A 27734-nucleotide genomic window follows, 5' to 3' on the forward strand; every position below is an offset into this window, starting at 1 on the left:
TGCAGGACATGATTGGAGCGCAGTTTTGTAGGTCACCGATCATTGGCTTTGAGCCCACTACCAACACCAATATACCTGTAATGCCTCGAATGGCCAAGACGAATGCCACGACCCAAGGACAACGGAGTCTTCTGTCGCCAAGTGAATGTGGATCCTCGGTTCAGTTACACTCGAAGGCGTGCCACAAAGAAGAGTGTGTGGATAAATGCATTTATTCATGATCGTTTCCCTATATTATTCTGTATTCCTCTGAACATAAATATATATATATATTATATCATTTTTAATTCACTTTCGCTTTCTGAATTAAGTTCCCCTTCTTGTGATAAAAGTGTTGCATGGGCAGGCACCTGCTTGAGCTAAGGATTTTCTTTCCTTAAAAAGCAGCCACTCCCGTTCGGAAAATCGCCAGGATGACAGTACTGACTCCATGAGCGAAACGATCCCCAGTTGACCAGGCACACGCTCGCAGTATAAACAACTCAATTTGAATGCATTTAACCGCGTAATTGAGCCACGCGCCGGACAGCTATGCGTGCGCTATTTGCGGCCAACCCACGCTGCTCCCACTTACGCCCAACTACCCCACACCACCCCCATTCATGACACCACCCCTTCACTCCGCCTCCACGCACACCCCCTGCTAAGCGCGGCAAATTGCAAACCAATTGGCATGCAACTGGTTTTGGTCGCCGACGTAATGGGAAAGGCAAGGAGCCTTGAGCCAGGAGCAGGGAGCAGGGGTGCCCGGCCCAGTCAATGCCCAGAAATTAGTGCGTAAATGTTTTCTCACCAAATAAAAACGACGAAAAGGGCCGAGAGAGAGGCCGGCTTTGCGCCTCGTTTCGCCACGCTTGCCGGGAAATTAACTGCGAATTATTTGGCCAGACGAGACGGACACACGTTCAATTTCGTTGGATTTTCCATGCCCTTCACTGTGTGCAGCCTCACCGCAGCCGCCTGACAGGTGAGCCTGATCGGGACGATGATGAATTGGCGCCGCGTGCGATGTCTAAATGCCAGCCAATTGGCCACTCAAAAAGCGGGCGGAATTGTGGGAATCGCTTTATACGATGTTTTTGATAAAAAAAAATTTGATTTTCTGCATTTAAGGGATGAAAATTAAATATATAACGATATATAAGTAAATTTTGTAAAAGAATATCGAAAAATTAAAGTTTCTTTCCTACAAAACTAAATTTTATATTTAGTTCCAACGATGAACCATGAATGAATGGTAATGGTGTGTTTCTTATTTTAAGGGGGAGTTTGGAATTATAAATGTCCAATATCTTAAGAATATTTGGTCAAAGTTTCACATCGACCACAGCAAAATTGAGTTGTGTATGAGTACAAATCGTTTTGAAATTTTTTTTTTTATTAATTTTTTAATTTTATTATATTTTTTATTCAGCAAAGTAAAGTAAATTTCTTTTTCAAAATTCGGGATCTTGACTTCCAATTTTGATAAGAAATCGGGGAAATAAAATTCAAAATAAAAACGCCACTTGACTCTGGACACTTAACCTTTAACAAATGCATTATATAATTTTTCAAATCGGAGGATTCTGTGGTCAATTAGGACGTAGTCACTCGGGAGATTCCCTATAACTCCTATACCCCATTACGTAGGACCTTCATCAACAATATTACAATTTATGTGGATCTAAGAGAATAAAATATACTTTGTAGGTTTGATTTTAAATTTTAATTTATTGAATTTTGTAATACCAGTAGGTCTAGGGCCAGTTGTGAGCTGCGCATGTCAAAGTTCATCTTTCATGAAATCAATAATAATCAACTACATCAACGATGGCCGTACGCGACTACTTCCGGAATTTTTATCTGATGAGCTGGAAGAACTACAAGCTGCAGGTGGGCAATCCGCTCCAGCTGATGTTCATCCTTCTGTGCCCACCTGCGATCGTTTGTATCGCGGTACTGCTAAGGTTTCTTATCCCGACAATAATTCGCACGGACACGATCTACGATCCCATTGATCTGCATAGATGTTGGCTCGAGATGTTGGAAAAGTTGGAGAGGGCGCGTAAGGTGGCCGATAGCCACAAGATTACGCGGAATCCGTTCACGCCTGATCTGGTCATTGGCTGGGCCCCGAATGATTACAATGTCTTCCAGATGGTAATGGAAAAGGCACAGGTGAACTTCGAGCCAATGAAATTGGTCAGTTTCCAGAATTGTGCTCAGTTGCGCCAGAGGATGTTAAAGGACTCCATGTTCGCGGGCATCTGCATGGATGGTAATAATTTTGAGAAGTATTACGATTTAAGAGACGAGAACCCGGGGAACAATATGTTCATACCTCCACAATTTGATTACTCTATCATCATGCCCAGCGAGCTGAGGCAGATTGATGGCGACTTTCGTCGGGCCAACTGGTACACCCTGTACCCAAGAGATCCGCAGGCCATTACCCTTGACCGCCTCCAGCAGTCGTACGAGGGCGGATTTGTGGGTTATGTTCGCGAGGGATTTATCCTTATGCAGAAGCACATCTCCGAGTCTTTCCTGAAAACCATCGTCCATCCGATTATCCCAGATATAGTGCTACGCCGGTTTCCGATCTTGGGTTCGAGAGAGGATCCACTAATGGACGAGATGGAAGACTGTCTGTCACTACTCATCCTGGTCGGCTTTCTGTTTCCCTCCCTGATCTTCGTTTGGGTGAGTAAGAGCAAAGGCATTAGAACTATTAAGATGAGTAACATCCATACATTCGTTTTGCAATATGAGTAGTAAGTGGTCTTTTTGATATTTCTAAAACGAATCTCTTGTATACCCGTTTCTGATATTTTTATTAGGAAATAGTGAAAGAGAAGCAGACGAACATGCGCTTCTTCTTGGTCAATATGAGCATTGGCAATTTGGTTCAATTTTTATCTTGGTACACCACGGTCCTGGTATGCTTCATAATAAGCAGCTTATTCATTATAGTCCTTTTGAAGGTAAGGCACATTAACACTTAAAGGCTTCAATATCTGTCTATATACATATATAATATTTTTACTGTGTAGGTGCCCTGGAACCTACAGGACCCAGTGCTGAAGCAAACGCCCTGGTACATCATCTTATTGGCGCTAGTCTCATATAGCACCGTAGCGGTTTCCTACGTGGTCATGTTGGCATCGTTCTTCACCGACCCTCACACTGCCGTTCGAGTGGCCACAATCGTATGGATTGCCTTCAATATGCCTAATTTTGTGCTATGGAACAGCATGACGGAGACGGCTTGGGCATTCCGATACGTAACCTACTTGATCCCCAATGTAGTGTTATTCGCGGTTTTCCAGTGCATAATCGATCGCGAGCCGATCATTCATGCTAGCTTTGAGTCTAATACGCACAATTACAATCATCGCAAATGTGACCTACCAGTGTACACTGGCATTTGGATATTTACGGTTACCTCTTTGATTTACTGCGGCATCGGCCTTTACATGGACATATGGCGCATGGGCGAGCGCTCGGCGAAGAGAATAAACAAGGAGGAGGCCAGGGCAAATAATATCCCCGAAGACCAGTATCAGGATTATACAGAAAATGCCAACAATCAGGTGCGGGGCATTGACGTTAATTCCACAAAAATCTACGAGGTTGAGCCGTCGAATCGGCTCTTCAAGCTGAAGATCAAGAAGCTGTGCAAACGCTTCGGGCCCAAGTATCGACCGGCCTTGAATTTCTTCACATGGAATGTTTATGAGAACGAGGTCACCGTTCTGATGGGCCACAATGGCTGTGGGAAAAGCACCCTTCTTAAAATACTGGCCGGTCTGATAGAGCCCAGCCGCGGCAGTGTCACGGTCGCCAACTACGATATGCTGACAGAGAGGAAGGCGGCTTGCATGGAGCTGGGCCTCGCTCTCGATACCAAAATGCTGATCACTGGACTGACCGTCCTCGATCACTTGCGTTTCATTTGCCGGGTGAAGGGCATGAACAGTAAGCCGGATATAGACGGACATGTGAGCTACTTCATGAATGCCCTGCAAATCGATCATCTGAAGAACCAGCGACTAAAGAATCTTATGCCCAGGCACTTGGTTCTGGTCAGCATTTGCTGTGCCTTTGTGGGCAACAGCAGCATTATCCTAATAGACGACATATATTCGGATCTGGACAACCCCACGAAGGAGCTGATCTGGGCCCTGATCAACGAAGAGAAGTCCTACCGCACTATTATCGTTGTGGTCAATACGACGACGCTCGCCGAGAATATTGCCGATCGAATGGCAATTATGTCGAACGGAGAACTGAAGTGTACCGGCACTAAACCTTTTCTGAAAAATATGTACGGACATGGCTTTCGATTGGTGAGACCGGTTTCTTGGTGTTATTATCTTTGCCTTAACCCATGTATCTATAGATTTGTATGAAGGGCAAGAACTGTAACATTGAGGAGCTGATTGCCCTGATGAACAGGCATTTGCCTAACTTGACCATCGAGTCGAACTTTGGCTTTAAGGTCAACTTCATTTTGGAGAACAAGGATGAGGATCAATTTCCGGGACTGATCGACGACCTGGAGCAGAACATGGAGCGCCTGGATTTGGTCAGTTTTCGTATCCGGGACACCTCCACGGAGGAGATCTTTTTACGCTTCGGATGCGATGAAGAGGACCAGATGGGCGGAACCCTAGGCTGGCAGGATAATCCGAATGTGCTCATTGATAAATATTTTGCGACCTCGGCCGAAGCCAATCCTAATAAGCGGGAAAGTAGATGCGGGCTATGGTGTCTGCACCTCAGGTATGTAATCGATATCGGGGCTCATGCAAAATATAAAGCTGTATTGAGGTTTCGAATGTGGCGAACAGATAAACAAAAAACGATATTAAAGCGATTTGATGCGATGTCCGATATATTAATCGTTAATTTAACGTTAAAATAGGCTAACGACTTATCAACTGTTTGATATATCGGAATATGCCAAAGGTCAGATATATCAGTATATGCCAAAGGTCAATCCATTAGTTTTTAATGAGCTTTACATAATATTAGTAAAAAAGTTAATTAAATAACAATAATTGGATTATTTTTCGATTGTAGTTCTTTCTTATCGATAAATTAACCGGTAGATTTGATATTGAGTTCAATAAGAGCTTATCGATATTCATAAATTTGGTTTTTCTTTTTTTTTAAATCCATTTAGAGCCGTATTTTACAAACGACTAATTATTGACTTAAAACATTGGATTATCATACTCGTGGAGATTCTTACCTTTTTAATGGCTGCGCTTTGTGCCTTCTCTGGCGCTCTCATCTATGGCAAGCACTTTGATCTGGTTCCGTTGACCTACAATCTCACCCAGCTGTATCACATCAAAGCCTTCACTGAAATCGTCAACGATGATAATATCATGAAGGAAGTCCTCGCAAACTACAAGGACTCCCTGGACTGGTATGACTCCCGGGTGACAAATCTGGGCAGAAGTCATGATGGTGCATACGCCCTGACGCACAGTTCCGAATTCTCCCGCACCGTCAACATGGCCTTCGACTTCGGGGCAACGTTCGACGACTCCCTGATAACCGCCTGGTTCAATGTCATTCCCTTGCACATGGCTCCCATTAGCCTCAACCTTGTCCACAATGCGCTAGCCAGGTGAGTTTCTCATCCCCCTGAATTGAGATACTATATGGAGAGATCATAGGTAAAGCTCTGTGAATACCGATTGCGGACAGGCGGATTCATATTATTCAGGTCTTTGCTAGGCTCTGGCAATGTCTGCCATTAGTATCCGTTTCATGACCGACCCCAAAGTCCAGCATAGTTGCCACAATTATCGATTTAATTTGCTCACACCCCCAGACACTACCTGGACTCAGAGGCTAGAATTGATGTGACCCTGGAGACGCTTCCATTCCAGTCGAATATCAACGTATTTCCGCCTGGAACCCAATCCTTTGCCATCATAATGGCCTCCACAATATGTTTTGCGTTCTGCTTCATAACTCCAGCGTATGCCCTAACCGGCATCCGAGAGCAATCCGCTTACCAGAAACAACAGTTCCTAGCCGGAGCCCGGCGGTTCAGGTTTTGGGCATTTACAATCGGCTACGATATATTTATGCACCTTATGTACATTTTAGTTCTGATGTTCATGGTGGCCTGTTACGCTCATCCAGAACACGACATGGTCTTTTACAGTGAGTCCCTTTTAGCTGTTCGTGCTATTGCCATTCAATTCCTGCTCCCGTAGTGTTGCTGCTGCTGGGTATTATGATGGCTGCATTATTGAAGATTCTGCTTACGCACTTGATAGCGAGCCATTGTCGAAGTCCCATCTATGGATTTATATTTGTGTCCCTTCTCAGCTGCGTGGGATTTCTCATGTTCGTAGGGAACATTAGAAATTGCAACCACGAGCTACCGAATTCTCTGTGGATACTCCACCAGTACGTGAGCGTGGTACTCATTCTGAAGATCTTTAGAGACTACGAAAGCAAGTTATATTGCTCTGATCCAGTGGTGAGGTTCACCTCTACAAAGATCTATAACGGCAATACAGTTCCCGATTGCAACAGTTGAGTTTTGAACCCATAAACAGCACTCTGGAAGAGGTATTGCCATCGGAAAGTATTTCTTCCCGGGTGCGTTTTCTCGAGTAAAACATAAGCAATCCCTAATAATCATCCTTCATCTACGAAAGAGTATACTAACGATGCACACGGCGTAGTCGGTATCTTCCTTATTTTGACGGCGTGGATCGTTCTAATCGGCTTTCTGCTATTCATCTCGGAGTTTCACAAGACAGAGGGCTTTTCCAAGTACCTGTCATCTAAGGACAAAATTCAGCCCACTTACGATCGGGGACCTACTTCTGGCAGCAGTCAGGCTCATGCTAAAATATCTGATGATCCATCCGCTCTCATCGAACGCCAGAAGGGCTCTAATTTGTCACCAGAGGAACGCAGCCAGCAAGCTCTTGTGGCCGTGGGCCTGGTCAGCCAGTATGGCAAGGTGAAGGTGCTCAAGGGTTTTAACCTTACGTTGGCCAAGTGAGTTCAAGTGAAGACCTGTCAAATTAATAAATATTACACTCTCTCTCTCTCATTTCAGAGGCGAATGCCTCAACATTGCCGGATTAAACGGTTCGGGCAGGACAACGCTGCTGAAGCTCATGGTGCGCGAGGCGAAGCTGAAGAGCGGCCAGATATGGATCCAAGGCCACTCGATACGCCGCGAACGGAGCAAGACCTACCGCATGGTGGGATACTGTCCACAGTGCGAAAATCTGCCCCCCGAGTTAACGCCGCGGCAGCTGCTTTACATCCAGGCCCTTTTCCACGGCCATGCAAAGGCTGCCGCCGATGAGGTCACAGAAGCACTGATCCGGATGCTGGGATTATACCAGTGCAGCAACCGATCGACGCGCCTTTGCACCGCCGGCGAGGAGCGTCGCCTGTACTATGCCTTCGCCATTCTCACTAGCCCGCAGCTCGTCTGCGTGGACGGTGTTCCCGCGGGTCTGGACCCCATTGGGAAGCGTGTCATCCTCACGGTGACCACTATCATGCAGTCGATGGGCTGCGCCTTCCTCTACACCAGCCTGCCTGTCCTGGACGCGGAGCGACTGTGTGTGCGTCCGACGGTCCTGTTCGATGGCGAACTGTGGACGATCCGTTCCATCGAGAATGAAAACAAAACCTACAAGACCGGCTACCGCCTGGAGGTGCGGTTTAAGCGCAAGGTCAATCCCAATCTCAGCATGTCGCGGTCCACCTGGAACCGGATTAACCACTTCCCCCTGTCGCCCCATAGGAAGTTTAGCGCCTTCATGGAGATCAAGTTCCCGACCGCCGTGCTCAGGTGAGGTCCTATTTTCTCATGAATTTATTAAATTTATTTTCCTTTTCCCTTAGGAGTGAGGATGATACCACAATGGTGTTTTATTTTGATGTGGCGTCGACCACATTCTCCACGATCCTATTGACAATTCGGAGAGATGCATTTGAAATGAACATTGAGGATTACTACATCACCCGCAATATGACCATAACACACTTTGCAAATAGATAAATCAAAACCTATAAACAGGACACATTAAGAGTCTGTGACAAAATTGAGTTGTGTATGAGTACAAATCGTTTTGAAATTTGGCACATGTTCAACTAATTTAAAAGGTACTCACTTCGGGTTTTTTAAATGTTTAATTTTATTATATTTTTTATTCAGCAAAGTAAAGTAAATTTCTTTTTCAAAATTCGGGATCTTGACTTCCAATTTTGATAAGAAATCGGGGAAATAAAATTCAAAATAAAAACGCCACTTGACTCTGGACACTTAACCTTTAACAAATGCATTATATAATTTTTCAAATCGGAGGATTCTGTGGTCAATTAGGACGTAGTCACTCGGGAGATTCCCTATAACTCCTATACCCCATTACGTAGGACCTTCATCAACAATATTACAATTTATGTGGATCTAAGAGAATAAAATATACTTTGTAGGTTTGATTTTAAATTTTAATTTATTGAATTTTGTAATACCAGTAGGTCTAGGGCCAGTTGTGAGCTGCGCATGTCAAAGGCCAGTTCATCTTTTATGAAATCAATAATAATCAACTACATCAACGATGGCCGTACGCGACTACTTCCGGAAGTTTTATCTGATGAGCTGGAAGAACTACAAGCTGCAGGTGGGCAATCCGCTCCAGCTGATGTTCATCCTTCTGTGCCCACCTGCGATCGTTTGTATCGCGGTACTGCTAAGGTTTCTTATCCCGACAAGAATTCGCACGGACACGATCTACGATCCCATTGATCTGCATAGATGTTGGCTCGAGATGTTGGAAAAGTTGGAGAGGGCGCGTAAGGTGGCCGATAGCCACAAGATTACGCGGAATCCGTTCACGCCTGATCTGGTCATTGGCTGGGCCCCGAATGATTACAATGTCTTCCAGATGGTAATGGAAAAGGCACAGGTGAACTTCGAGCCAATGAAATTGGTCAGTTTCCAGAATTGTGCTCAGTTGCGCCAGAGGATGTTAAAGGACTCCATGTTCGCGGGCATCTGCATGGATGGTAATAATTTTGAGAAGTATTACGATTTAAGAGACGAGAACCCGGGGAACAATATGTTCATACCTCCACAATTTGATTACTCTATCATCATGCCCAGCGAGCTGAGGCAGATTGATGGCGACTTTCATCGGGCCAACTGGTACACCCTGTACCCAAGAGATCCGCAGGCCATTACCCTTGACCGCCTCAAGCAGTCGTACGAGGGCGGATTTGTGGGTTATGTTCGCGAGGGATTTATCCTTATGCAGAAGCACATCTCCGAGTCTTTCCTGAAAACCATCGTCCATCCGATTATCCCAGATATAGTGCTACGCCGGTTTCCGATCTTGGGTTCGAGAGAGGATCCACTAATGGACGAGATGGAAGACTGTCTGTCACTACTCATCCTGGTCGGCTTTCTGTTTCCCTCCCTGATCTTCGTTTGGGTGAGTAAGAGCAAAGGCATTAGAACTATTAAGATGAGTAACATCCATACATTCGTTTTGCAATATGAGTAGTAAGTGGTCTTTTTGATATTTCTAAAACGAATCTCTTGTATACCCGTTTCTGATATTTTTATTAGGAAATAGTGAAAGAGAAGCAGACGAACATGCGCTTCTTCTTGGTCAATATGAGCATTGGCAATTTGGTTCAATTTTTATCTTGGTACACCACGGTCCTGGTATGCTTCATAATAAGCAGCTTATTCATTATAGTCCTTTTGAAGGTAAGGCACATTAACACTTAAAGGCTTCAATATCTGTCTATATACATATATAATATTTTTACTGTGTAGGTGCCCTGGAACCTACAGGACCCAGTGCTGAAGCAAACGCCCTGGTACATCATCTTATTGGCGCTAGTCTCATATAGCACCGTAGCGGTTTCCTACGTGGTCATGTTGGCATCGTTCTTCACCGACCCTCACACTGCCGTTCGAGTGGCCACAATCGTATGGATTGCCTTCAATATGCCTAATTTTGTGCTATGGAACAGCATGACGGAGACGGCTTGGGCATTCCGATACGTAACCTACTTGATCCCCAATGTAGTGTTATTCGCGGTTTTCCAGTGCATAATCGATCGCGAGCCGATCATTCATGCTAGCTTTGAGTCTAATACGTACAATTACAATCATCGCAAATGTGACCTACCAGTGTACACTGGCATTTGGATATTTACGGTTACCTCTTTGATTTACTGCGGCATCGGCCTTTACATGGACATATGGCGCATGGGCGAGCGCTCGGCGAAGAGAATAAACAAGGAGGAGGCCAGGGCAAATAATGTCCCTGAAGACCAGTATCAGGATTATACAGAAAATGCCAACAATCAGGTGCGGGGCATTGACGTTAATTCCACAAAAATCTACGAGGTTGAGCCGTCGAATCGGCTCTTCAAGCTGAAGATCAAGAAGCTGTGCAAACGCTTCGGGCCCAAGTATCGACCGGCCTTGAATTTCTTCACATGGAATGTTTATGAGAACGAGGTCACCGTTCTGATGGGCCACAATGGCTGTGGGAAAAGCACCCTTCTTAAAATACTGGCCGGTCTGATAGAGCCCAGCCGCGGCAGTGTCACGGTCGCCAACTACGATATGCTGACAGAGAGGAAGGCGGCTTGCATGGAGCTGGGCCTCGCTCTCGATACCAAAATGCTGATCACTGGACTGACCGTCCTCGATCACTTGCGTTTCATTTGCCGGGTGAAGGGCATGAACAGTAAGCCGGATATAGACGGACATGTGAGCTACTTCATGAATGCCCTGCAAATCGATCATCTGAAGAACCAGCGACTAAAGAATCTTATGCCCAGGCACTTGGTTCTGGTCAGCATTTGCTGTGCCTTTGTGGGCAACAGCAGCATTATCCTAATAGACGACATATATTCGGATCTGGACAACCCCACGAAGGAGCTGATCTGGGCCCTGATCAACGAAGAGAAGTCCTACCGCACTATTATCGTTGTGGTCAATACGACGACGCTCGCCGAGAATATTGCCGATCGAATGGCAATTATGTCGAACGGAGAACTGAAGTGTACCGGCACTAAACCTTTTCTGAAAAATATGTACGGACATGGCTTTCGATTGGTGAGACCGGTTTCTTGGTGTTATTATCTTTGCCTTAACCCATGTATCTATAGATTTGTATGAAGGGCAAGAACTGTAACATTGAGGAGCTGATTGCCCTGATGAACAGGCATTTGCCTAACTTGACCATCGAGTCGAACTTTGGCTTTAAGGTCAACTTCATTTTGGAGAACAAGGATGAGGATCAATTTCCGGGACTGATCGACGACCTGGAGCAGAACATGGAGCGCCTGGATTTGGTCAGTTTTCGTATCCGGGACACCTCCACGGAGGAGATCTTTTTACGCTTCGGATGCGATGAAGAGGACCAGATGGGCGGAACCCTAGGCTGGCAGGATAATCCGAATGTGCTCATTGATAAATATTTTGCGACCTCGGCCGAAGCCAATCCTAATAAGCGGGAAAGTAGATGCGGGCTATGGTGTCTGCACCTCAGGTATGTAATCGATATCGGGGCTCATGCAAAATATAAAGCTATATTGAGGCTTCGAATGTGGCGAACAGATAAACAAAAAACGATATTAAAGCGATTTGATGCGATGTCCGATATATTAATCGTTAATTTAACGTTAAAATAGGCTAACGACTTATCAACTGTTTGATATATCGGAATATGCCAAAGGTCAGATATATCAGTATATGCCAAAGGTCAATCCATTAGTTTTTAATGAGCTTTACATAATATCAGTAAAAAAGTAATATCAATAAAAACAATAATTGGATTATTTTTCGATTGTAATTCTTTCTTATCGATAAATTGAGTTCCATAAGAGCTTATCGATATTCATAAATTTGGTTTTTCTTTTTTTTTTAAATCCATTTAGAGCCGTATTTTACAAACGACTAATTATTGACTTTAAACATTGGATTATCATACTCGTGGAGATTCTTACCTTTTTAATGGCTGCGCTTTGTGCCTTCTCTGGCGCTTTCATCTATGGCAAGCACTTTGATCTGGTTCCGTTGACCTACAATCTCACCCAGCTGTATGACATCAAAGCCTTCACTGAGGTCGTCAACGATAATAATATCATGAGGGAAGTCCTCGCAAACTACAAGGACTCCCTGTACTGGTATGACTCCCGGGTGACAAATCTGGGCAGAAGTCATGATGGTGCATACGCCCTGACGCACAGTTCCGAATTCTCCCGCACCGTCAACATGGCCTTCGACTTCGGGGCAACGTTCGACGACTCCCTGATAACCGCCTGGTTCAACATCATTCCCTTGCACATGGCTCCCATTAGCCTCAACCTTGTCCACAATGCGCTAGCCAGGTGAGTTTCTCATCCCCCTGAATTGAGATACTATATGGAGAGATCATAGGTAAAGCTCTGTGAATACCGATTGCGGACAGGCGGATTCATATTATTCAGGTCTTTGCTAGGCTCTGGCAATGTCTGCCATTAGTATCCGTTTCATGACCGACCCCAAGGTCCAGCATAGTTGCCACAATTATCGATTTCATTTGCTCACACCCCCAGACACTACCTGGACTCAGAGGCTAGAATTGATGTGACCCTGGAGACGCTTCCATTCCAGTCGAATATCAACGTATTTCCGCCTGGAACCCAAGCCTTTGGCATTATAATGGCCTCCACAATATGTTTTGCGTTCTGCTTCATAACTCCAGCGTATGCCCTAACCGGCATACGAGAGCAATCCGCTTACCAGAAACAACAGTTCCTAGCCGGAGCCCGGCGGTTCAGCTTTTGGGCATTTACGATCGGCTACGATATATTTATGCACCTTATGTACATTTTAGTTCTGATGTTCATGGTGGCCTGTTACGCTCATCCAGAACACGACATGGTCTTTTACAGTGAGTCCCTTTTAGCTGTTCGTGCTATTGCCATTCAATTCCTGCTCCCGTAGTGTTGCTGCTGCTGGGTATTATGATGGCTGCATTATTGAAGATTATGCTCACGCACTTGATAGCGAGCCGTTGTCGAAGTCCCATCTATGGATTTATATTTGTGTCCCTTCTCAGCTGCGTGGGATTTCTCATGTTCGTAGGGAGCATTAGAAATTGCAACGAAGACCTACCCAAATATCTGTGGATGTTCCACCAGTACGTGAGCGTGGCACTCATTCTGAAGATCTTTAGAGACTACGAAAGCAAGTTATATTGCTCTGATCCAGTGGTGAGGTTCACCTCCATAAAGATCTATAACGGCAATTCAGATCCCGATTGCAACAGTTGAGTTTTGAGTTTTGAACCCATAAACAGCACTCTGGAAGAGGTATTGCCATCCGAAAGTATTTCTTCCCGGGTGCGTTTTCTCGAGTAAAACATAAGCAATCCCTAATAATCATCCTTCATCTACGAAAGAGTATACTAACGATGCACACGGCGTAGTCGGTATCTTCCTTATTTTGACGGCGTGGATCGTTCTAATCGGCTTTCTGCTATTCATCTCGGAGTTTCACAAGACAGAGGGCTTTTCCAAGTACCTGTCATCTAAGGACAAAATTCAGCCCACTTACGATCGGGGACCTACTTCTGGCAGCAGTCAGGCTCATGCTAAAATATCTGATGATCCATCCGCTCTCATCGAACGCCAGAAGGGCTCTAATTTGTCACCAGAGGAACGCAGCCAGCAAGCTCTTGTGGCCGTGGGCCTGGTCAGCCAGTATGGCAAGGTGAAGGTGCTCAAGGGTTTTAACCTTACGTTGGCCAAGTGAGTTCAAGTGAAGACCTGTCAAATTAATAAATATTACACTCTCTCTCTCTCATTTCAGAGGCGAATGCCTCAACATTGCCGGATTAAACGGTTCGGGCAGGACAACGCTGCTAAAACTCATGGTGCGCGAGGCGAAGCTGAAGAGCGGCCAGATATGGATCCAAGGCCACTCGATACGCCGCGAACGGAGCAAGACCTACCGCATGGTGGGATACTGTCCACAGTGCGAAAATCTGCCCCCCGAGTTAACGCCGCGGCAGCTGCTTTACATCCAGGCCCTTTTCCACGGCCATGCAAAGGCTGCCGCCGATGAGGTCACAGAAGCACTGATCCGGATGCTGGGATTATACCAGTGCAGCAACCGATCGACGCGCCTTTGCACCGCCGGCGAGGAGCGTCGCCTGTACTATGCCTTCGCCATTCTCACTAGCCCGCAGCTCGTCTGCGTGGACGGTGTTCCCGCGGGTCTGGACCCCATTGGGAAGCGTGTCATCCTCACGGTGACCACTATCATGCAGTCGATGGGCTGCGCCTTCCTCTACACCAGCCTGCCTGTCCTGGACGCGGAGCGACTGTGTGTGCGTCCGACGGTCCTGTTCGATGGCGAACTGTGGACGATCCGTTCCATCGAGAATGAAAACAAAACCTACAAGACCGGCTACCGCCTGGAGGTGCGGTTTAAGCGCAAGGTCAATCCCAATCTCAGCATGTCGCGGTCCACCTGGAACCGGATTAACCACTTCCCCCTGTCGCCCCATAGGAAGTTTAGCGCCTTCATGGAGATCAAGTTCCCGACCGCCGTGCTCAGGTGAGGTCCTATTTTCTCATGAATTTATTAAATTTATTTTCCTTTTCCCTTAGGAGTGAGGATGATACCACAATGGTGTTTTATTTTGATGTGGCGTCGACCACATTCTCCACGATCCTATTGACAATTCGGAGAGATGCATTTGAAATGAACATTGAGGATTACTACATCACCCGCAATATGACCATTACACACTTTGCAAATAGATAAATCAAAATCTATAAACAGGACACATTAAGAGTCTGTGACACCTGTAGGCTTTCAAATCGATTAAAATTAAATAAACTTCACAGACTCGAAATTCGGTTCGAATCAAGTCACTATTTGAGGGGACTACCCTTGAATATTTATAGCTTTCGCAAATGTGACACATTTGTATTAAATTATGTGGCCTGGTTATCTTCCTGCCCCCGTTAATCGACCATAAGAACATCAAATATTATTTGCAGCACAAAGGCGTTTTACAATTTTATTGCCCATGCGCAATTTCAAATATTAATAGCCCGGGAGAGCGAAAGACACCGACCGAACCAGTTAAGGTCGCGCAAACAATGCCGGGAAACGCGTTACACTTCCCGGCTTCAATATTACATGAGCACAAATTGCAATTTAATCCACAGATGTCAGCATTACGATCAGTGTCTCTGGAACAGCCCTTTTGCACGTGCCTCGTGGGGGCAGGGAGTTGAAGTTGAAAAATGGCATTAAAGTCACATTGACAATCATCAAAATGTGATTCGCCTGGAAAACAACAAAGGACGACTGCAACCCACCCCCTGGGCCGAGACACATGTGCCCGCCGCCCATCATCTCCCTGGTGACACTTTAGCGTGTCCTTCGGCCACCCCCTGGATGCTTCATCAAAATGCTCTGCGCAAATCTGTCATATAACTTGGGCAAAAGGACTCTTGGGAGCTTGTTTATGTCAACTTCAGGCCATAATTTATATGAGCCGAGCTCGCATATGTACACATGCGAATATATGTATATATATCCAGTGGGGTTCCTGGGGGCGTGGCCCACTTATTAAGTTTTAATTGCAGACAGACAAACAGATGGATGCGTTGGCAAATGGCAAACTAAATGAACTAAACTAAGTCGCAACTTTATCTACCACTCACTCATTAGACATCCTCCGCGCGCCGCAAGTTGTAGGAGCAGCCAGTAGCTACCCAGATCCTGATCCGTATTTATCTCTGCCCCGGCAGCGTATTTGGAGCGCACTCAGACGCGAAATTGTCACAGCAATCCAAATTCAATTAAACAAACACAATAAGTTTCGATAAAGCCGCGCCGATAACGCAGACAAACTAAATATTCGCATCAAATTTACTAGCGCCCAACCAGCCACGGGGAGGATTCTCCAGAGAGAGAGAGGAGAAAGTCAATGGTGCAGATTAAATGTTGCTCACACACTTATACACTTCCTAGGAAGAGGACTACAACTAGGACGAGGACGAGCACGAGTGCCAGGACTCTGATGTGATGTATGCGTAATCTGGAGCAATTCAGGCGCATAAGAAGGCCCTCGTGAAAAGCGTGACTAAAAAAGCACCGAGCCCTACCCAATGCGACCCACAAAACACAGGGCTCGAAATCGAATTCAAATTCCGGGGAAAAACCCAGTCCAGATTAATGGAAAATGGCGGGGGCGGGGAAAACAACTTAATTGTGTGAGTGTCGCGTTTTGATTCTGCGGAAAACCCACTGAGAGTGACACTGGAGGAAGTTCCGCAGTAAGGTGGCTGTGACAAACTGGATTGAAAAGCAATTGTCTTGGATTTGCGTCAAGGCCTTGGGCCTCGTTAAGGGTAGCTTAGCGCTGGCCGAGGCGGCGTTAATTTATCGCGTCACTGACTTGCAAGGGGGCTCAGTGTCAGGCCTAATTTACACCCCCAAATATATACATTTCAGATCGTTGTTGTGATGGGGACAGTTTAAAGTAATTCTTATTAACGCTAACCAGGATTAGCCGAAAGACGGCGTTAAATTTGGGTTGACTTTGGATAAGGAAATATTTTGAAAAAATGTTTATCCATATAGGTTAGGTTAATTTCCAATAAAAAAATAATTTATATATAGAATATAATAAAATCAAACCTTTTAAGATATTTAAGGACTATTTGTTTTGAGCTCAACACCTTACATATTAGAATAAATTATTCTAAAATCGATTTCATTGTTATTTTGCAAAAGGGAACTGTATTACATACTTGAGTGTTGCTGCCATCAACCCCCTCTCTCTGTCTTCATCGTCAAAAGTTTTCGTGGCGAAATTTTGTGCAACTAAAATTAGCATTTAATTTTATGCAAATTAAACAAGCTCCCTGTTTCTTGCCCTGCCACTCTCCCACTCGGTTCTCGGCTGTTTGAATTTGCTCACATGTCTGCAGCTGAATAATTTAGGGACTTACATTTACAGAAATTAACGCACACCGACAGACCAGCGAGTCCTTGTGCACTGACACAGACGTGTGTGTGGGTGTGACGTGCAAATAGGATTTGTGCGACTAATTGCAAAGTACTTAACCAAAGCTTTAAACAAATGCAAGAGCAAAAATTGTTAATCAATTATTTAAGCAATTTAAAAAGGAAGGCAGCCCAAAAAGAGTTAAGTACTTCCGCATGCAAAGGAGAGAGGGAGAGGCCTCCAAATAGATACAAAGGACTCTGGCAGGACACGTTCCCAGACTGAAGTCCGTGCCCTTGTTTACTTTTGTGCACCGCTGTCAGCGACAGTCGCAGTCAATCCGCATCCGCATCCGGATCCGGCCAAAATGACCGGCCATGCATGGATTTCTGTTTCAATTATACGCATCTTGGCCCACACACACTCACTCTGTGAGGCGATTATAATATCAATGGACGGGAGGTGTGCGCGCGTGAATTTATTCATTTGCTTGTCACTGTTTTGACAACCCCTCACGGCGCCCGACTTCACAGGAACAGGAAGATATAGCTGGCATTCGGCAGTCGGCAGCCGGCATTGTATCACCCAAATCGGATTAAGAAATTTCGTATTCGCATCCGTTTGCCACATAATTGAATCACTGCGTGTGTGTGTGTCTGACTGAGTGCCTGAGCCCCTGATGGCAAATGAGAAGCAAATTTAAAATTTTACACTTGACTTAGCATTGTTGTCCTGTCATTTCACACGGTGGTGGTGTCCTCGCCTCCCCACGCCCCACCCCTCATGGTAAAATAAGTATCCTTCTCGGGTGGTTTTTAAAATGTTTATTTTTCACTTGACATTTATGCAATTTTTGTTTGCTCCTTTTGATTTTGCTTGCCACTTAAACGCTACAAGTAATTGTATAATTTAATTCTAGATATGGCATTCGAGGTTCTAAGCACTAGCATAGCATATATATGTATTTTACAAGAACTATATACAGCACGTAATCGAGGGAAATAACGTAAGAGTTAACACGCACACACACACTTAAAGCAGTTTGGCATTTACAGTTTATCCTTGGGAGCCAGCAGGTTGCCGCCCTCAGGCTTCCCTCTCTTCTCGAACAGTTGCAACAATCGCTGTTGCATCTTGCAATTTTATGAGTGCGAATGGCTGAGATGATGGGCGCCCAGGGGATGGAAGTAGGGTCCGTATGGCGGATATGGCACAGCGTGGGGATAGAGCAGGCTGCTGGCGTAGGCGCCCGGTCCGAAGGAGCCACCAGCGGGCGGTGGAATGGTGGGGCTGTTAACGTCCATGCCGGGGTTCTGCTTCTTCCACTTGGTTCGCCGATTTTGAAACCAAATTTTCACCTAAAGAGAAAATATGAAATATATATAAATATATAGAGAGATATTTTTCAAAACATATTCTTATATTTTCCTTGATTTTTACTTTTTATATTTTCTAAAAAAAAACTTTTTCTCACCTGCGTTTCCGTTAGGCTCAAGCTTAGGGCCAAGTTCAGCCTCTCACAGACGCTCAAATACCGGGTGGTCTTGAATTTGTTCTCCAGCGAAACCAACTGTTCGTAGGTGAAGGCAGTCCGGGCTCTCCTTGGCTTGGAGCCACCTCCACCACCGCTCCCGCTACCGCCGGATTTTCCATCTCCATTTCGGCTGCCACCCTTTTTCGAGTCCGTCTCACTGCTGGGATCGTCAATATCGCTGCCGTCATCGCACATATCATCCTGATCCATGTCGTTCAGATCCTGGGCTGCAGGGCATAAAAAAGAAGAGGAGGTGCAGGGGTCAATTCAATGTATCTATTTCCTTTTGCATAAGTCAACAGGATCAGGGGTCGGGGTCGGGGTCGGGTCATCCATCACAGACCAAGGACCGTGTCCAGCGGAATTGGCAAAGGGAAATCAATCACCTCGACTACCGCATCATTGTTGGATTAATTGGAATTTTTCGGCACATGTTGACGCACATGCGAATACTGACCCAGGGATGGGTGCTGTGTCTGGCCACGATTCGATTGCCATGATTCGACAATCAAAATTCAATTAAGGCTGGCCGCCAACTGGCCAAGCGAGGGTGTGTCCTTCAGCTGGGTATCAGTTACCAGTTATCATCAATTAGGGTGAGCCCCATTATATAGATTTTAGCATTTGTTTTCAAGGATTGAGGATATAAATCAGGAAAACCAAAATCATATAAAATAATTCAAGATGTTCTTGAAAGACCTCTACAACATTGAACCAAATAACAACACTTCTTAGTGGAAAAAGTGTTAACAAACTACAGCTTTTCACCATTTTCACTTTAGATTCTTTAAAATAAAATCACAACACAGCCAAGAAGTTATAGAAATCCCCTTTAAATACTCCATCTATATATAAAAACTTGGCTTGTTAACCAATTTTCGTGCCAGCGAAAAGCGATTTTGCGGTGGACCCCTTTCAATGCGACGGAATCAATTCAGCCAGGCGAAAAAGGGTCGGTTAAGTGTCAACCCTCCGTCAAGGATGCTGTTGCGCTGGTCCCCGTAATTGGCCAACATGATTGGCCGTGTTTGCATGAAATTAGAAGGGAAACTTTGGGGCGAACAGGATGGGGAGTGGGCAGGTTGATGCGCCTAAAAGTGCACCGCAGACTGGACGGCAATTAAACCGAAAATTAACGTGAACGCTTCATTTAATATTTAACGAATTTCGCGATGGCCGCAAAGTGGTAATGGGCTGTGGAGTGTTTGCAGCCACTTTGATATGCATTAATGGCACATTAGAGACCGCCGCATCAATATATCCAACCGATTCGAGTCGACGACTGGCCCTGACCACAATTGGTTTGAGTCAATTGAATTAACAGCCCTTTTCCCCAGAAACACATACTTCAAAGGCAGACAGCCGCTTAATGCGATGTCAAACAAATGCAGCAGGAAAAATCAAAAGGATCGAGTTCTGGCCGGGTTAATAAGCGTTGCAACCGCATTTGCCAGTGGATGGGAGGGAACGAGGGATTGGTGCCTAATTACGGTGGTCATTCAAATGAACTGCAACATGGCAGCATGCAACATGCAGCAGGGCAACATGAAAAGCGGCCTTCCGTTGGCCCCAGTTCAATATCTGTTCGCCGACTGAGTGAATCGTTTAATTATACTGAACGGATCCCGCTTATTTACTTACTTACTTAGAGCATGCATTGGGAAGGGAGGAATATGTATATCCTTGCTAACATTTGTATACCTCAAAATGGAAAAGAATCTCTAATTGTTTCCCTTAAATTTAAATATCTTTCAGCACCTTTGGAAACCACAAATGTTATACAACCAAAATTTGTTACTTCTAAGAAGGCCAATAAATATATAAACAACGTTAAATATATTCACAAAGGTAAATAAATGGATTAAATATAAGCTGGCTTTTTATAATTTAAAACCCACAAGTTACCCATGGCTCAGTAATTTCTCAATGCTTCTTATTTAGTTTTTAGAAGACTAAAAGATTCTCATTTTGTTAACTATTTCAGCATGACTTCCCAATTACTGGCTTAATATCTCTATTATAATGTTATTTCCTGTACTCCTTGTTCAACATACTCACTATTGAATACCTCTTTAAGATCTCCAACATCGTTTCAACCTGATCACCACCATTAAAAGCCAAAAAATAATTGCCCCATTCGTATCTGTCTGGCGTTTCCCATTAACAAAATGGGGCCTGTTAATTATAATTATGGCGAAAGCACTTCATAAGCAATTTTGATGATACGGCGACAGCAGCCAGGAGCAAGGAGTCTCGAAAAGAGTGAGCTTACATGCACGAGTGCAGTTTTGGGGAAAGGCAAGCCGATGGTGGCTGGAATTACAACATACAATTTAAACTTAATTATGAAATCCGAGCGTTAATTACCACAAACTGGCGCAGAAATTACCATACCATACATATACCCACACAGACAGTGGCCCGAAATAGCTTATAAATTTGAAGTTCTTTGTGCCCGGGGCAATCATTGTAATCGCATCCGCCTGGCCAATGCGACCCCGGGGAGCGTTTGTCGTCTCATTTTGCCATTTTCATAAAATAATAAATGAGTTGCTGATGGACGGATATACTCGTAAAAACGAGCCGAGCGTCGAGCTCTCGAAACTGTCGCTTAACTTGACTTTACAGCGGCAGCAAGGAGGCGAAATGGAGAAGGCTTTTCTCCTCCTCACACACACACACACCCAGAGAGAGACTCGGGCACAGGACTCCCCCGAGTCCTTGTACCACCCATACACACGCACTTGAGCAAAAGAGAGAGACGACAAGCGCGCCAAATTGAGTGCTGAAAAAGAATAAAAGTTTTTCGCAGCCATTTTACATTTTCGTTCGTTCGTTTCGGGGGTTGCTTCTCTGTTCCACTGCTCCTGCCCCATCCTCCCACATTTAAATGCTGGCCCAGGCACCCCTCTCGGATTTCCCACCTCCCAGCACTCGGTTATCGCATGTTTTTTCATATGACTTTTGGGGCGCATTTCAGTTGCTTTCCTGGCTATCTGGATTATGCACACAATATGTGGCTTTATTGTTGCAAATGTGTGTGTGTGTGTGTGTCGTGGATGTTAGTTTTATGCTTTGCAATTTAAATGAAATGCAAATTGCTGCGCCTAAAACGCAACGAATGGCGCCTTGGAGAGTTGCAGGCAGCCAACATGGCGTATGCGTAATATTTATGAATTATTAACCAGCTTCAGAGGGCAGAGAGTTAAGCCAAGGCAAGGCGGTTTTGCAGCCATAAAATCTAATTAGTCGCAATGACAAAGGGCCGCATAATTACGCTAATCTAAGCCGAAGCGACCGGAGAGGCAGCAGTGGCATTAACACCTCCACCCAATGGCTCATAAAAGCAGGGGATCTCTGTCTCTCCTGCAGAGGCAGTCTGTCTGTGTGTGACAGCGCCATTGAAGCGCCTAATGAATGTGCGGTAATTAAGTACCTTGCTAATTAATGACTACAGCAACACCAACCAACAGTCGTTGAATGCCCGCCCGCAAACAGTGCGTATGCGTGATGCACACACACACTCACTCGGCTACGTTTGTCTGGCAGTCTGTCTGTGTGTGACAGCGCCATTGAAGCGCCTAATGAATGTGCGGTAATTAAGTACCTTGCTAATTAATGACTACAGCAACACCAACCAACAGTCGTTGAATGCCCGCCCGCAAACAGTGCGTATGCGTGATGCACACACACACTCACTCGGCTACGTTTGTCTGACTGTCTGGCTGGCATATCAGCCTAGGGGTTGCTGTAAACTGCCGGCAACATAATTATTTCCAACATCATTACCCTGGCCAAGTTTCCGCGTCTGCCTGTCTGTGCTCTGTGTGTGTGTTTGTATGTGTGTTTGCAACCACTCTACTCCACTCTCTGGCAGCTTTCAGCCCCCTTCATGGGGTCGTTGGCGCGGCCATTGAGTCGGTTTTATTAGCAGTTATGTCCGGAGCCACCGCCCCGCCATTGATGAAGTTAATTGTGTTTTATTAACACAAACACAAATGCACAAACAGCAAAGCCGACAACCGACAACACGCAGCAATGGCCGATAATGTGTCGTTGATAATGATGAGGATGTATGTGGTTGTAGTTACCAGTAGAGACCTATAGGAAAACGCCATTTTCCGTGTTTATAATTTTGTACTTAAGCGCTTAACGAATTGCTCAATAAAAGTCGTGTGAAGGGTTTAATTAATGGGCAAGAAATCTTTATCCTTCTTGTTGGATAATCAAAATAACGATGTTAGTCAAAAGGAAACTAGCAGAAGGATTATATTTAGCTACTTGAAATATTTGAGGTAATTTTGAAAACTTTTGTAAGAGCACAAAGAGTGGAAACATATGTTGTAAGACAGCTTATGGCCAAGTCTGCCCCTTTTTTATACCAAATTAAATGAATTTCCAGAGAATAAATATGTTTTTAATATGGATTATAATTATTAGTATTTGAACCATTGATTTAATAACAAAAATCCAATAGACTAAACTGCAATAGATATAAATTTACTATTCTAGTACCTGAGTAACTCCCTTTACTGAATTTGGCCACCATTCCATAACCTAAACCCATTTACCAATTAAGTCAACTCGCTTCATAATCAGATCACAGGGGCAACGTTCAAACAAACTGCTCTGGACTTGGACTTAAGCTCAATCAGACCCAGTCCCATTCCCATTCCCAGCTCCTGCTCCAAGCCCCCAATGAGAACGTTCTTATTTCTCTGTTTTTTGGCGCTTTGGCAGCGGCTTAGCGATGGTATCGCCACGAACCCCGCCCACAACAACTTCAATCAAATTTGCAAATTTTTATTTGAGCAATTTCTTTGCAACCAGCCAAGCATGAAAATCAATTAATTTCCAGCAAAATTTTAGCCAGCCAACGAAAAGGAAAAAGGCTGCAAAGGCACCCAAAAAAAAAAGACTGAAATCATTGGAAAACCGAAACCTGATCCGCAGCAAGACAAACAGTTTGGGAGAGCAAAAAATAAAGAGAGTTAAAAAAAAAAGGAAAACGTAGCTTTCCAGCTGGCAAAGGCTTTTCCCCAATTAAAACATCAATCAATCAATTAAAAGCAATTCTATTGAAAATCCTTATTGGATATGAGTCCAGCACATTTTTGGTCTAAACAAGTTTGCGTACGGAAAACGAGGAGTGCCTCGGTCGGAGATCCTCTTTTTTTTTGGGGTTTGCTTTGGTATTTGCGCATTTGTTTGCCGTTGAACATTCGCAAAATATAAATGCTTTTATGGCCAACATAAACACACCACTCCACACACACACACACACACCCACACACAGCCGGCCGTACGTGACTTGCGCCTGAAAGCAGGCAACACAGAAATCGCAGTGCCTTAAAAATGGCAGAAATTTCTGCCTGAGTGGGGGGGGAGGAGTTTTCGGAAAAGCAAATTCAAAATCAAAACATACCTAAAAACGATACAAGCAGCAGTATAAATATAACATGCGCCGTCAACCACCCACAGGCACTCTGGCGAAGGGAAAAAACACAGCCGGAGCAGAAGGACCACGATGATGATGATGGGGAGGAACACACACTGTTTGCAGGTGTTCTCCCTTTTCCTCCCCCCTTTAGTGTGTGTGTGTGTGTGTGCTGAGACACTTAGGGGAACGTGTTTAGTGGGCGTGCCAGGAATTTCCATCGATTTCAATCAAATCAAAATCAGACAGCTAACCATCATTGTGATTTGCGATTCATCGAGTGTGAAGTCAGTCAGTCCCAGGGGGCTCAAAAAATGTTTCATTTCCAGCTACTCACCAGACATATCCTCGCTCTGATCGTCATCCAATCGCTCCTGCATTTCCTCATCCCTATCATAGCTCCACTGCCGGGGATGACCAAAGGGACCAGCTGGCAGCTTGTTGCCCGTGAACTTGTTTGGATCCAGGATGTTCTCCACCGAGAAAGCCAATCGCTTGGTGGCAGCATCTCGATCACTGGATGCACTTGTCGAGGCGGAGTTGGGGTTTACGGTGGCGCCACTATTCACCGATCGCGTCAGATCAACTGGGCAGACCTGGAAAGTAAGGGGGTTTATGTTTTTTTATATATAAGGTATTTAAGATCATGTTGTATTAGTTAGATAGGGAGTTTAAAATTATAAGAAATATGCCTTAGGTAATTAAAAACATTTTATAAAGTGTCGTTTTGTTAATAAGAAAATAGCTTTTTAAATTTGTAATCTAACATAGTACGAGGAAATCTCACTATTAACGCATTATAAAGTAGAAAACTTAATGGTTATGATAGCTTAAATGACGTTTTGTAAAGTCCCATATATAATATGCTTTCAAATAAAGTTACTAACAACATTAAAATGGTTTTAAAAATTAAGTAAATTTTGTAATATGGTTCCTTTATCAAAAACATCCTATTGATTCATCATTTTCTTAATAATTTTATTATTTGAAACCCCATAACATTTGTATTTAATGTAAACAAAATTATTTAAAAATATAAAATCTTTATAATATTATCAATAATGTTCTATGCATGGCTATAAGAAAAAATACTATTTAAAAAACAGGTCGAATATTACCTTTTACTATTCAATTATTTGCTAAAATGTCTTTTCTGAGTGAATAATAGATTTTAGAAAAATAATAGCAATGCTTAGTAGCTTATTTCTGCATATATTTTTTAAAAATTTCCAAGGTAAAGGTAATAACTAATTGATAAAAAAGTCTATTATATTACAAAAAGAAAATTAAATGATATACAAAAATTATAATCACTCCCTTAATGAAATATATAAAACTTTCCAATATTTATCTAAAAACCCTGCTACTCTTCCCCTTCCTCCCATAACACTTCATAAGAAACCCCTTAGACTTACCGACGGCGCACTGTGGGATCCATCGTTGCTTTCCTCATCATTTCCATCGACATTCAGCTCCTCGCTGGTGTCACTCCGCGCATAATTAGCAGCCGCGATTTGCCGCGAAGTGGCCGCTGCTGCAGCCGCCGCGGCCGCCAGACCGCCAAGCTGTATTCGGAAGCCATAGTCACTGAGATCCCGGCCACTGGGTGAGCCGGAGCTCGAGTTGGAGATGGAGGTGCTGGCATTGGACACGGAAGCGGAGGCGGAGGCGGAAACGGAGGCAGTGGCTGAGGCAGAGGCGGCGGCGGAAGTGCTGGGAGCTTGAGCCTGGCCTTGGCCTTGCCCTTGATTGGTGCGAGCCGCCACCGCAGCCACCAGCTTGAGCCGCTCCAAATCCATATCAGATGGCGCTGCCTGGGAGGTATGTGCCGGATTCTGGGGAGGCGGTGCGATGGGGGAGCTCATCTGCTGGTCGGAATGCATGGCCGGTGAGGTGGGCGGCGACAGAGGCGAGGTGGCTGGCGAGGGCGGGGCGGTGGTGCTGCTGGTGGTGCTGCTACTGGGCGCCCTAAGGTGGAATACCGCCGCAGCGGGATGTGGGTGAGGATGAGGATGCGCCTGCTGGTGGTGCGGATGATGGGGCGGCAACTGATGATGCTGATGCTGCTGCTGATGCTGGTGATGATGGTGGTGCATGTGCTGCTGCGCGGCGGCCAGGAACTGTGGATTCTGGAGCAGGTGCGGATGCTGCTGCAGCAGGGCTGCATGTGGATGCTGCAGTGGTTCCGGCCGTGCCAAGTGCCGCACGGCACTGAGTTCCAGGAGCTTGCGCTGCTGGGCAGGTGAGGTGAAGTTGCCAGAGCTGCCTCCGGATGCAGGAGGAGACTGCGAACGTCGGGGATTACTCGGATTCGGATTCGTGTTGTGGTTGGTTAAACTGATATTGTTGTTGTGATTGGGCCTATCCTTGTCGGGGGAATCCTCCTGCGAGGGACTTAGGCGGCTGAGCAGGCTGCCCGACTCGCTGCTCATCTGCTTGAGGCGCTCCAGGGAATACCTCAGCTCCTGCTCCTGCTTTCCCGCCACCGCAGCTCCACTGGCACTGATGATGAACTTGGGTATCTTGGCGGCCGGCGGTGTCACCGAGCCCTCGACACTGGCCACCTCCGGTGAGGTGTTGGACTTGGGCGAGTCAGGATTCGAGTTGGGACTCATCAACACGCCGACGGCGGCGGGGGGCTGGGCCGATGCACTGTCGCTGGCCTTTTGCGCCGGCGATTGCAGCATGACCATGTTGGGGCCTTTGATCGATATAGTTATTGCTTTCACAGACAGAAATTGGGTTTCACTGGGAGATCACTGCGCGATGCGTGTTCGTGTCCTGTCACCTGGATGGCAGCCAATCGACTGTCCACTGCTGCCGGCCTGAGTCTGCCAATATCCGATGAAGCCAAAGCTGATGCTGCTGCTGCTGACGCTGCTGCCTTCGATTATCCTGAGCGTAATCCGCGCCCGACGACTCACACGCTCAAGAGCCAGAAGCGTAATGAGGGTTGGTCTGAGTTCTGAGTTGTTAATCCAACAGATGTGTGCCTGTGGCAAGTCAACTGCTAAATGGGAGGCAGACAAATCTGCTGCCGATGCTGTGCTGTGCTGTGCTGTGTGGTGGCGGCAGTGGTGGTGGTTTCCGCTTTGAGTGACACTCGCATGCTCGCATGCTCTCTCTTTGGTCCACGCTCCACGCCCCTTGTTGAGTGGTTCTTTGAGTGGGTTGGCTCCTCCCCGCCAGGGCTCTAATCTCTACTAGCATCTAATGATTTAATTTGCCTTCCACTCGTTAGCAAATGTAATGGTCTGTTGCAAGTCTAAGCCACAGCAGGAGACCAGAGACCAGGGACAGGAGAGAGAGAGAGAGAGAGCAGGAGAGGCAGGTCCTGAGTCCTGTTTTACATAGTTCTTCGCTCAACTGTAATAGCCACCCGACAACGACGGGCAACAAAGGCTGCGAAACGAGGCAGCTTCTCCCCGTCGAGGATGTGAGTAATTGTCAAATTATTTAGCGCAAAATTTGTTTGTTTATGCGGTCGGTTGCCTGCGAAATGGATCTCAACTTTTGCCACATTCCTTTCTTTCTTTTATTTATTTTTTCTGTGCATTATTTTCTTTTTGTTTATTATATCTGCCTCGGTTGTGTGTTGCCTGCTCTCTGCCTGGTTTGGTCTTAGTCATGTATGCATGAATGCCTTGTGCTTTCTGCGGCTTAATTAGATTTTATAATATTTTTTTGGCTAAAAATAATGTTGCTAATTAGTTTGTACATATATTTGTTTGGTTTTTTATTT

At 45.2% G+C, this 27734-nt stretch overlaps 3 protein-coding genes across 4 annotated transcripts; 2 read left to right on the forward strand and 1 right to left on the reverse strand.

Annotated features, from left to right (window-relative positions):
* The first annotated feature begins 1736 nt into the window (after positions 1–1736).
* LOC121502262 (phospholipid-transporting ATPase ABCA3-like) lies at positions 1737–8302 on the forward strand. The gene is made up of 10 exons (XM_041775459.2): positions 1737–2685; positions 2823–2966; positions 3036–4331; positions 4385–4767; positions 5171–5623; positions 5831–6168; positions 6222–6545; positions 6672–7020; positions 7082–7831; positions 7885–8302. Exons 1-10 carry the CDS (start codon positions 1813–1815, stop codon positions 8039–8041), a joined length of 5067 nt encoding a protein of 1688 aa, XP_041631393.1. The 5' UTR covers positions 1737–1812; the 3' UTR covers positions 8042–8302.
* A 265-nt stretch (positions 8303–8567) lies between these two features.
* Positions 8568–14881, forward strand: LOC108083999 (phospholipid-transporting ATPase ABCA3). 2 transcript variants are annotated; one of them, XM_041774609.2, is made up of 10 exons: positions 8570–9473; positions 9611–9754; positions 9824–11119; positions 11173–11555; positions 11944–12396; positions 12604–12941; positions 12995–13318; positions 13452–13800; positions 13862–14611; positions 14665–14881. In XM_041774609.2, the coding sequence occupies exons 1-10, from the start codon at positions 8601–8603 to the stop codon at positions 14819–14821; spliced, it is 5067 nt and encodes a 1688-aa protein (XP_041630543.1). In that variant the 5' UTR covers positions 8570–8600; the 3' UTR covers positions 14822–14881. The 2 variants fall into 2 exon arrangements, with proteins under 2 accessions (XP_070143515.1, XP_041630543.1); XM_070287414.1 differs by lacking the exons at positions 12604–12941; positions 12995–13318; positions 13452–13800; positions 13862–14611; positions 14665–14881 and adding an exon at positions 12446–12464 and having other exon boundaries at positions 8568–9473.
* A 3282-nt stretch (positions 14882–18163) lies between these two features.
* Positions 18164–26774, reverse strand: slou (homeodomain transcription factor slouch). The gene is made up of 4 exons (XM_017180079.2): positions 25408–26774; positions 24330–24588; positions 18496–18782; positions 18164–18379 (listed from the first exon to the last, which is right to left on the reverse strand). The coding sequence occupies exons 1-4, from the start codon at positions 26683–26685 to the stop codon at positions 18164–18166; spliced, it is 2040 nt and encodes a 679-aa protein (XP_017035568.1). The 5' UTR covers positions 26686–26774.
* Between the last annotated feature and the right edge of the window lie 960 nt (positions 26775–27734).

The sequence above is a fragment of the Drosophila kikkawai genome, chromosome 3R (assembly GCF_030179895.1).
Source record: "Drosophila kikkawai strain 14028-0561.14 chromosome 3R, DkikHiC1v2, whole genome shotgun sequence".
Classification (NCBI taxonomy): Eukaryota; Metazoa; Arthropoda; class Insecta; order Diptera; family Drosophilidae; genus Drosophila; species Drosophila kikkawai.

What these genes read in the sequence shown, in the direction of transcription:
- LOC108083999 (XM_041774609.2), top strand. Translation starts at nt 8,601, where the DNA reads ATGGCCGTACGCGACTACTTCCGGAAGTTTTATCTGATGAGCTGGAAG. An exon ending in GTCCACAATGCGCTAGCCAG is followed by an intron (nt 12,397 to 12,603) that starts GTGAGTTTCTCA and finishes TCACACCCCCAG; the next exon opens with ACACTACCTGGACTCAGAGG. An exon ending in TTCCCGACCGCCGTGCTCAG is followed by an intron (nt 14,612 to 14,664) that starts GTGAGGTCCTAT and finishes CTTTTCCCTTAG; the next exon opens with GAGTGAGGATGATACCACAA.
- slou (XM_017180079.2), bottom strand. Translation starts at nt 26,685, where the DNA reads ATGGTCATGCTGCAATCGCCGGCGCAAAAGGCCAGCGACAGTGCATCG. An exon ending in GATCCCACAGTGCGCCGTCG is followed by an intron (nt 24,589 to 25,407) that starts GTAAGTCTAAGG and finishes CTTACTTTCCAG; the next exon opens with GTCTGCCCAGTTGATCTGAC. An exon ending in TGAGCCTAACGGAAACGCAG is followed by an intron (nt 18,380 to 18,495) that starts GTGAGAAAAAGT and finishes TTTTCTCTTTAG; the next exon opens with GTGAAAATTTGGTTTCAAAA.
- LOC121502262 (XM_041775459.2), top strand. Translation starts at nt 1,813, where the DNA reads ATGGCCGTACGCGACTACTTCCGGAATTTTTATCTGATGAGCTGGAAG. An exon ending in TCATTATAGTCCTTTTGAAG is followed by an intron (nt 2,967 to 3,035) that starts GTAAGGCACATT and finishes TTTACTGTGTAG; the next exon opens with GTGCCCTGGAACCTACAGGA. An exon ending in CTATGGTGTCTGCACCTCAG is followed by an intron (nt 4,768 to 5,170) that starts GTATGTAATCGA and finishes AAATCCATTTAG; the next exon opens with AGCCGTATTTTACAAACGAC.